The following is an 11169-nucleotide window of genomic DNA, read 5'->3' as shown; positions in this document are numbered from 1 at the left end:
ACCAAGTTGTAGGTTTCCAGCTGTGTGGATTGACCAAATGAAAAGATCTTTTCTAGTAATATCCGAAACAACACTTACCTATGATTCTTCAACCAGAAAGTTACATGTGAAAAGCCAATGAGGAATGTACTAGATACGCGCAAAAGAAATTACTATTATACATTGGTGATTGGTGCATACAACTTGTTTGCCAAGTTTCAAAACTTAACTTATTTTGAGAATTATTTTTAGAAATAATTTTTAAAAAAGTACTTTTTAAAAGACTTAGCTTTCGTTTGACTATAAATTTTGTCTTTATATTTTTAAGAAAAAATTAAAATTATTGTTTATTTATAAAATATGTTCATGTTTTGGGGAAAAAAATTCAAGAATTTTCAAGTTCCCCAAAACTGGTTTAGGGCATTTTTTGGGAGAATTATTTTTTCACTCACAAAATTTTAACTTTTTTTCAAATAAAATATATGTCCAAACATAACTTAAACTTTCAAAAATTATTTTTCAATACAACTTCAAAAACTCTTTTTTCAAGTTTCAATCAAATCTATTTCCAAACGCTAGCTTAGTTCGTGTTTGGTTACATAATTCAACCCTTACCAAAGCTTGTAGCCAATATAGTATCGATGAAGTTCATCTTACACAACATGAGTAAATTTTCTTACTATATATCCCATTTCCCTTCTCTTTTCCATTCCCTTTGTAATTAAAAAGTCTTAAGAATATGGTTTCCTGAGTTCAATTTCAAAATCTATGAACTACTTAAGCACCTAAAGATAATACAAAAAGGAAAAGTTACACTTTTGGCCATTCGTTCAAAAATATTTATATTTGCCAGCCAATATACAGAAATTATACATCATTTATAATTTATGTATATAAATTATACCATATTTATATTTTTATATATAATTGTCGGTAATTATTTTGATTTGGGTGGCTATACAGTGTAAAAATCTCATATAAAAATGGTTAATCAAACTTTGTAAAAGTAATATTTATCACTAAATATGACACAAGAAAAGGTGTTTATGAAGACCAAAGAGTCTAAAACCGTGTCCACTGGTACAAGAATTTGTATTTTGTTTCCATGATATGATGTCTAATGATAACCAAACTATTTTATGGGTTCGCTAAACCATCAAATTGAGCCACGTCAGAGGAATAGGGCCCACCCACTGTTATAGTGGGAGTAAACTATTTGCCAGCTGTCCTACTCCATTACCAAAATGGCCCTCCAATTTCTAGGAACCTTCTTTTTGATCCCCAACAACTTTCATGCCTTAACCTTTCTCTCTATATATATATATATATATATATATATATATATATATATATATATATATATATATATATATATATATATATATATATAGAGAGAGAGAGAAATTACAATCCATCATCAAATCAAGAAAGATCACTAACATCAATTACCAAATGGCTTCTTTGTTAGTTCAATGTTTGAATTTTCTTGCCTTATGCTCTTTGCAATATCATATCTTGGCTTCTAGTAATTTTAATCAAGATTTTGATGTTACATGGGGAGATGGTAGGGCAAAGGTTCTCAACAATGGAAAACTTCTTACCCTCTCTCTTGACAAAGCCTCTGGTTCTGGTATTCAATCCAAGAGAGAGTATTTATTTGGAAGGATCGATATGCAGTTGAAACTCGTACGTGAAAACTCAGCCGGCACAGTTACTACATATTATGTAAGTATTATATCATAGTTAATATTATGTACTTGGAAGGAAAGTTTTGGAGCAACGATAAATGTGTCCCTGTGTGACCTATAAGTTATGGGAACAAGTCGTGGAAGTAGTCACTAATGCTTGTATTAGGGTAGACTGTCTACATCATATCCCTTGGGATGCGATCCTTCCCTGGGCTGCCTTATATCATAGTTATATTGGTGATGCTGTCATTTAATCTACACCAAGAATTACGATCATATGGTAATTTTTCTTCTTATTTTTATATCATATGATTATTAAGATCTTATTTTATTTTAATTTTCTACGCAGTTATCATCACAAGGGGCAACACACGATGAGATAGATTTCGAATTCTTGGGAAATCTTAGTGGTGATCCATATATTATTCATACAAATGTTTACACTCAAGGCAAAGGTGACAAAGAACAACAGTTCTACTTATGGTTTGATCCCACTGCTGGTTTTCATACCTACTCCATTCTTTGGAACCCCCAAACAATTATGTAGGTATCCCTTTACTATACAAGCCATATCATTATTCATTAGAACCATTACTGCTCCATCAATTTTATTTTATTTTGAAATAAAATTTACACAATTTGAAAACTACGGAAAAAATTACGTAAAATTTGCTAAGATAGTTAATAATCAAAGTATATTTGAAAAAAAAAATATGAGAAAGTAAAACAAAAAACAGTTTAACTCCTCAAATAGTAATAGTATCACATAACCATCCAAACTTATATCTCTCTCTTGGTTTTTGCTCCTAAAGTTCTATAAATCTAACTTTATCTTTATTTTGACTTGCTCTATTCGTCATTTCTTATAAAATTGACCAATATACTAGAATATTATGCAAACTATAAGCTGAATAATGTTCATAATATTGATGTACCTAGTTAGAATCATGACGCACAAGAAGTTAATTAAGGCCTCGCTTGGCCATAATTTGTTTTTTACTTTTTTTCAGAAATTTTCAAATCAGTATTTCCCATGAAAATTTCAAACTTCACTTGAAGTTGAATTTCGAAAGTTTTCAAAAATTTAAAAACTCCAAAAAATTATTTTTCAAAATTTTCACTTCAAATCATTCACAGAAACTGAAAAAATAGCTCTAAATTGTATTCATGTCTAAACATAACTATGATTTTTAAATACCACTTCATTTGATTTTTTTTTATTTTTTTCGTAATTTCACAATTTTTATGTCCAAACTCCCACTAAATCTATTAAATTATTGTTAATCCTTTATATTTGAATATAACAGCAACAACAATAACTATTACTATCACGTCTCAGTCCCAAAATAAGTTGTGTCCGCCTAATAGTTGAATATGACATTATTTTATTTCTTCCTTTACAAATTGACAAAGACTTATACATGTATTTTTATGTTTGGTTTACAAATTTTCTAGATTTTATGTGGATGGTACACCAATAAGAGTGTTCAAGAACATGAAGTCAAGTGGGGTACCCTACCCAACCAACCAACCTATGAGGGTATATGCAAGTCTATGGAATGCAGATGATTGGGCTACTAGGGGTGGCCTTATTAAAACAGATTGGTCCAAAGCTCCATTTATAGCTTCTTTTAGAAATTTCAAAGCCAATGCTTGTGTTTGGGAATTTGGAAAATCATCATGCAATAGTAGCACAAATTCCACAAAGCCATGGTTTTTTCAAGAACTTGATTCCACAAGCCAAGCTAGGTTACAATGGGTGCAGAAAAATTATATGGTTTATAATTATTGTACTGATATTAAAAGGTTTCCTCAAGGTCTTCCTCAAGAATGCAATTTCAACTCCACGACTAGTTAATTTTTTTTATATATTAGTCTTGGTAATTATCATATTCCTCTTGTAATTGACGGGGCTCATTTTTCACAGATAATAATTTACAAATAGAATCATGTAATAAAATGTAATGCTACATCAGTATGACAATCGCAGCGCAGAAACAATATTTCTTGTCTTGTAAGTTTCTTGAGTTTTGTGATAAATGAAGTTTGATTCGGACGTCGTATACGTTTATTGTAATAGGTACTCTGTCTTACTTTATATGTGACAAAGTTATTAAATGAAAGGATCCAAATGAGTTTTTATTTAACCGTAATTTTTTCGTATATTCTTTAAATATTTTGAATTATTAATTATTGTGACTTATAGTTTTATTTATGTAAATTTTGGATATATAAATTATATTTCAACAAACGTGAAGATTATATGTCTGAATTCCCATCGTTAAATCATGCCATATAAATTTGGACGGAATTATATATATAGAGGCGGATGTAGAGTTGTAACACCGGGTTCAACTGAACTCAGTATTTTCAACGCATAACATAAATTTATGTGTAAAAATTTACTAAAATTATAATATTTAGTAAGTTTGAACCCATAATTTAAAACTACAATAGGTTCATAGCAAAAAACTTTCAAGGTTGAACCCATAAAGCTTAAATCTTATATTCGTCTCTTGATAGAAACTAAGAGTCTACCAAACTATATGGAGAACCTGATTCTCTATCAGTTCCCACAGAACACACACACATCGGTAAGTAAATAACACAACAATATTTTACGTGAAAAACTCCCAGCTCACGGGATTAAAAACTACGACCTACACTCGTAGGATTTCAACTTTACTAACCGAGCAACTTTAGATTACAATCTATTATAACCTAGGAATTAAACTCTTAATCCCCCACCTACTTGCAATAACTATATTGCAAGCCTCTTTATAATAACTCTATTACAAAGTAATAAACCTTGACTAAATCTAGTCAAGAAACTAAACCAAACAGTGGTTTAAATATGTCCTACAAAGACACTTCATGAAAGTAGTGTAGGATTACAAATGAAGAACAAATAACAAAGACTCAACAAACCTAAGGACTTAAGATATCTTCAATCTTTGGATCTGGTCCTTGAGGTTGCAGCAACTTTGTTCTTGAGAGAGGTGGTGGCTAGCACTTGAGAGGATATGATTTTTTGGATTTTCCAGTGTTGGAGAGATGAAATCCCTTGCCTCATGTTGATAATATGTATGTGTGATGTCATCAAGGATGATGTAATAAAGTGTCCTTTATTTTGGCCTTAACAAGCTACATCTGTGTTGTTGTACTGCTGCCAGACGGTACAGTGCAGTAGCTTTTACAACTGTAGAGTTGACTGCACGACAACTAGGGGAACTGATCCATATTTGTTCCCTCTGTTGTTCCCTTATCTGATTTCACTGAGAATTAAACCAGACATCTGACTAGTTACTCTGAATGCAAGAGAACTAATCATATCAGGTTCCTTATCTAGTTCTCTCATGAAGTTTGTCAATCATCAAAACAAAAGACATATAACATATCAATTTTCCCCTTTTTGATGATGACAAACTTAGAATTGATATTCCCCCTGAGAATTTGATCTCCACATTGTTTCCCCTATGAATCAGCCATATTCTCCTTGAGAACCAAAAGTAAGGAACTGATCAAAACGGGTTTCTCGAGACTGTTTGGAAAATCATTAAAATACAAAATAGCATAACTTATTAATTTCTCCCTTTTTGATGATGACAAACACAAAATTGATACCCCCATTGAGAATCGCATTTCTTATATGTACTGATCACATCTGGTCCGTACCTGGTTCCTTGAGAACGTTTGGCAAATCATCAAAACATGAAATAATAACTTAAAGCAATTTCCCCCTTTTTGATGATGACAAACCCAAAATTGATGTTCCTCTTGAGAACCACATTCCTCATATGTTTCCCTGCGGATCAGACATATAATCAACATGTTATTAGCAACGTTCCCCCTACGAAGCAGAGCTATCTTTCATGCACAACACATCATATCAATTCGATTCTGTTCCTGCCCCTGTTGACACCTATGTAACTTCCCCCTTTTTGGCATCATTGAAAAGAATAACAGAAGAAGCACAACCAAAAAGAAGTTCAGCAATATTAACTCATGCCAATTGGGCAACACAACATAAACAATAACAAGTGAATGTCATTGCACAAAATAGAGTGATTGCCCATAGTAGAGTAATTATAACAAAAGCACAGTAGTTTCAATAATACAGAATATGACAATTTAAACAACTAAAGTACCAATATCATCAAACATAGGGATCAAAAGAAGATAGGAATTCTAGGTAATTTGGAAGGAGTGAAAGACATGGATCACTGGGCAGGATGAAAATTAAGGGGCTAAGGTCTTGATAAGCCTGTCCATTCATTCATTTACAATCCTTTGATCAATGATCATCTGGTCTCTCAAGTCCTCAACCTGTTTTCTTAATCTTTCATTCTCACCCTTCAACTTAGAATTCTATTCTACCAAGGGTCCTTGGGGACCTGGTTCTCTACCTATCTAAGCAGGCTGAAGCATCAATCAGATCACCAAGAATCTCCCCAAGCTTCTCCTCATCAAGAACAAACTCAGTCTCATGCACATATAGTATCAGAGTATCACATACAACATAGAAGTTTTTACTTCTTCTTCATAAATGTTGAGACTTGGAGGAACAAAGAGGTGATTCTATTTTTGGAATTTAACAGTGTCAAGAAGTTCCTCCATTTTTTAGCAATATCGGAGTCAACACTCTGTCTAACAACACTTTTTGAGACTTTAGAATCTTCTACCTCCGCAAACCCGATAACTCAACATTTTTCTTCTGTAAGGAAGCAGGTTCCTCATTCACACTACCCTTTCTTTCCCTGAGCGGCCATGTCTCCCTCTTTTTCTTCTCAATCTATTAACCCTTATCATCTGCTGCATCTTTCTCAGCCAACTTTCTTTTCTCCATTTTTTTTTGAATTCTTTCTCACAAGTGAAGATTTTTCCACTTCACTCTCTTTTTCACAGTCACCACATCAGCAGGTCACACCACTTCATCATCAATCAACCTACTTTTCATCGATCCTTTTTACTGGATCGGAGGTTCGTTTAAGCACAAAACTCAAGATAAAAAGATCATCATCTGAATTAACATCCTAAGAAGGATTTGAGAAACAAGGTCCCTCATTCAGTTTCCCATTTTCCAGCACATTCATTAATTCCTCCACCCTTCAAGGCTTCTGCAAACCCAACAACAATTTCAGCCTCACTCTCTAGAATATTAGATCAACCCCGTTCCTTTTCAGTTAAAGTCCCATCAAAATATACCAAAGACTTATTGGGTTTCGATTCATATGGAGTTAGGATTTTGGAAGGTGACAGAGTTGGGTTCACTTCTAACATATTTGGAGAGAATGATTCTTTTTGAGATAAGGTTGATTTGGTTTTGCAGAAAAGAATCAATTTTGGTTAGGTGTGAGAGAAGGAAATAGTTTTTTTTGGGGAGCAACAAGTCAGTTCAGAAAGGTTTAACATTTTGGACTTCAAAAATTAAGAGAGAGAGGTGGGAATAAATTAATGACATGACACTAACAGTTTAAAAAAGGCACTTAAGTATTTAAGAGACTACTAACCTGAGTCAAAGGAACCAGGTTCCTTGACGGTTTTTGAAAATTTGAGCAAAAACTCCTAGAAGTGCAATGTCACTCATACTTGTTTCCTCCTGAAACTGCTATGTGTGTATACCTGTAACAATATAGAATTAAGTTAGAGGCCACCGAAAAAACACTTTTTAGCATTGTACATTTCCTTCTTTACATAGCCAATCATCGAGAGACCAGGTCCTTAGTTGATCCTGATCAACCCCAACTCTAGACGACCTCTTTCAAAGTGTTCTCTGCTCAGTTCTTTGGTGAAGATATCTGCTACATGATCCTCTGTCTTGCAAACCTTCATACAAATAAGTCTTTTTTTCAACATTGTCCCTCAAAAAGTAATATCGCACATCAATACGCTTTGTCTCCTTGTGCTGTACCGGTCCTTTGCAATGTTTAGAACACTTGTATTATCATACAACAATGAAATAAAATTTATAAACACACCCAAATCTTCTAGTTGTTGCTTGATTTACAGCAGTTGAGCACAACAAGAAGCAGCAACTATATATTCAGCTTCAGTAGTAGAAAGAGCCACACAATTTATTTCTTCGTACCCCATGAGATCAAGCATGACCCCAGAAAATGTATCGTTCCATATGTGCTTTTTCTATCCACCAGATATTCAACATAATCAACATCAGCATATTCCACCAAGTCAAAAGCATCTCCTGAAAATAGACGAGGACCAGGTCTTGCGTTCCCTTAGGATACCTCAAAATTCCTTTGGCAGCCTTCAAGTGAGGGCGTTTTGGTCCAGGTTCATCTGAAGGCCTAGGGACCAGGTGCCACATTTTGTTCCTCTCAACTGATGGAGTTCTTCTTGCAAAGCAGCTATCCAGTTAGCATTTTCTAATGCTTCTTTGATGTTATTAGGCTCGATTTGAGATAAGAAGGCTGAGAGGGCAAACATGTTCCTTGCCTTAGAACTAGGTTGAATACCAGAGTCTAAGGGTGTGATTACATTTGGAAGGGATGTGAACTCTTTTGCTTCTAGTTGGATACTTGATCTTCAGAATTTGAAGGACCAGGTTCCTCCATATTTGAAACATCAGTGAAATCAAAAGAATTATGACTTCCACTCCTTTGTTCTTCATCAGGAGTGCCTAAAATGCAACATCAACAACCCTATGTTCAGCAGCCGAGGTAATAGAGGGACCGGGTTCCTCTGAGCCTTTTGGAGATTCTACTACATCTCCTTCATCGCTTTGCTTGACTGGACTCATCAAATTAGTCTTTTCTATTTGCAATATCTATAACTTCACCGGAAACATTTATAAATTCTCCATCTTCATCTTCTTTGTTATGTGACCATTTGCCACCATTGTTGAGAACAAAACATTTTGCATCCAATGGCTCTCGGGTAAGTTAGCTTGGGTTTTCTCCCATTGAGCAGTTCATAGAGAGACTTCTCGAGAAAGGACCTGATCATGCACTTGTTAATCAAGTAGCAGGCAGTGTTGAATGCTTCAGCCCACGAACCAAGTTCTCCATAACCGACTTTTTTAGCAAATAAAAACTCGCATGTCTCGGTCGTCTGTGCCATAACTCTGTATCATCATCAATGACACTTAGGCATGTTATATCACCACCATTCAGTGAATCAAGGTCTGCAACATAGATGTTCTTGAATCTCTTGGCTCTCAATACCATTTCACCAGTTTTAAGATTGGTGAAAGTGCAAGATTTGGACAAGAACTTCACTTCATTTTTCCTTATCATAGATTTAAGATACACTCAACAAGCTATATTTCAAGCCATTCACATAGTACACATTTTCAATTGCATGGGAGAGTGTTTTGTTAATTTTTCCAACACCAAGAATATAGCCTTCTTACCGTTTTCAAAGAACACACACCTTGGAAAGCCTAGAGTGAGAGGAAACCATTCATTCTTCTAGTCATATGCTTAGAGCAGCCGCTATCCATATACTATTTTTTGACTGCTACCTCTCACTCCAGCTTGCACACGAAATTACTGATTAGCCTTAGGAACCCAAGCCAACTTGGGTCCCTTATAATGATATAACGAGCGGATCAAACTTCTTTTCGCCCACGCATGCAACATATATTTTCCTCTTATAGGACCAGGTTCCTCAACAATATGCTTATTTTCAACATAAAACTTTATTTTTCTATAGAGACTGAATTTTAACTTTACAAGAGTCATTGTAATGATCAGTTTGACCACAGTGAGTACACAGCCAAGCCACAGTTGCATGCTTGCTATGGGGATTATAGGAGGTTTTAGCCTTTTGGAACCTGATTCATTGCATGTTTCCACCATTACTTTTGTACAAAGACGTTATTACATCAGAGGACCATGTCCATTTAAGTGACTTATCAAGATCATTTTTAACCCTTTTCATATCCTCTTGAAGTTGTCTATTTTTTTCAAGATCAACAACAAGACTTGTTTTAACTTTCTTAAGGTCACTCTCAAGCTCAAGTTGAGCCTCACTAGCCACTTCTTTACCCTTATGGTTGTCCATCCATTTTTTTGTTTGGTTTTTCTACAAGTTATTTTCTTTAGTTACTTCTTCCACTTGTTCCTTCAAATCTACAATGGAAACTACCATATCATCCCTCTTTTATTCCATGTCACCAATTTCTTCTATTAAAGCATTTTTCTCATTAATGAGACTATGATAGGCATCAATCAACACATTTACTAAGGGCATCAATTTTTTCTTAGAGTAAGTTTTTAAATTTCTTTGAACATCAAGAAAACTTACCCCATCTTCCTCCTTGTCCTCATCATCATCAGATTTGGCCATGAGTGCAAAGATTGACTCATATTCTGAAGATTCATTGTCAGCAACTATCATAAATGTATCTCCTTGGTCATCTTCACCTTTAGATTCACCGGAGGAATCTCCCCAGTTAACCGGGACTTGCTTCACCATGTTTTCAACATCATATCTTCTTTTGAACTTTCTGTCAGGGACCTGGTTCCTCTTAGCTACCTTTTCAGTGTTGGTTTTGTAATAATCCTGCTTATGAAGAGGACAGTCTTTAATGAAATGTCCAGGCTTTCCACACTTATGACAACAATCATTTCCTTTGAAGTTCCTGCTGCATCTTCCTTTCTTTAGGATCCCACCATTTTTACGAATCATCTTTAGAAACCTTTGAGTGAGATATGTCATGTCAGATTCATCACTACTTGAGTCGCTGTGGGCAGCTTTGAGAACCAGGTTCTTCTCCTTCTTGGACTCTCTTCTTTCAAGATCTTTCTTTCTCTTCATCTCATAGGTCTTGATATTTCTAATGAGTTCATCAATGGTCAGTTTCTGCAGATCCTTGGCTTCAGTGATAGCATTCACTTTGCTTTCCCAGGAACCTGGTAAAACACCGAGTATTTTTCGGACCAGCTTGTTTCTTGGGATGACTTCTCCAAGTGAGTGAAGCTCATTGATAATGGAGGTGAAACGTGTGTGCATATCTTGAATAGACTCATCCTCCTTCATCTTGAAAAGCTCATACTCAGTAGTAAGCATATCAATTTTGAACTGCTTAACTTGAGTAGTTCCCTCATGGGCAGTTTGAAAAGCTTCCCAAATCTCCTTAGTAGATTGACAAGCTGAGATGTGACTATATTCATCTGGCCCGATGCCACAAACAAGAATTTTCTTTGCCCTGAAAGTTTTCTCTATAACGTTTCTATCATAATTGTTGTACTCTTTTCTTGTTTTTGGGACTGTAACTGTTCCCTCACCAACAGTTTTCATGGGAACAAAAGGTCCATCACAGATTACATCCCACAACTTTGAGTCCTCAGCTATGATGAAGTCATGCATTCTTGTTTTTCACCAACCATAGTATTGGCCGTTGAATCTTGGTGGTTTGTAAGTTAATTGTCCTTCCTCGAAGTTTGGTGGAGCAGCCATGTAGATACCAACTGATAGAAACTAAGAGTCCACCAAACTGTATATAGAACCAAGTTCTCTCTCAGTTCCCACGGTAAACAAC

The 11169-nt window shown here is 34.9% G+C and overlaps 2 protein-coding genes across 2 annotated transcripts; one reads left to right on the top strand and one right to left on the bottom strand.

The window, feature by feature from the left end:
* The first annotated feature begins 1386 nt into the window (after positions 1-1386).
* LOC107813936 (xyloglucan endotransglucosylase/hydrolase protein 24) lies at positions 1387-3730 on the top strand. The gene is made up of 3 exons (XM_016639261.2): positions 1387-1704; positions 2017-2210; positions 3123-3730. Exons 1-3 carry the CDS (start codon positions 1432-1434, stop codon positions 3523-3525), a joined length of 870 nt encoding a protein of 289 aa, XP_016494747.1. The 5' UTR covers positions 1387-1431; the 3' UTR covers positions 3526-3730.
* A 6058-nt stretch (positions 3731-9788) lies between these two features.
* On the bottom strand, positions 9789-10997 carry LOC142173016 (uncharacterized). Its single transcript, XM_075237595.1, has one exon. The coding sequence runs from the start codon at positions 10995-10997 to the stop codon at positions 9789-9791; it is 1209 nt and encodes a 402-aa protein (XP_075093696.1).
* Between the last annotated feature and the right edge of the window lie 172 nt (positions 10998-11169).

This window comes from Nicotiana tabacum, chromosome 18, assembly GCF_000715075.1.
Source record: "Nicotiana tabacum cultivar K326 chromosome 18, ASM71507v2, whole genome shotgun sequence".
Taxonomy (NCBI): Eukaryota; Viridiplantae; Streptophyta; class Magnoliopsida; order Solanales; family Solanaceae; genus Nicotiana; species Nicotiana tabacum.
This window is presented reverse-complemented; position numbering and strand designations above follow the sequence as displayed.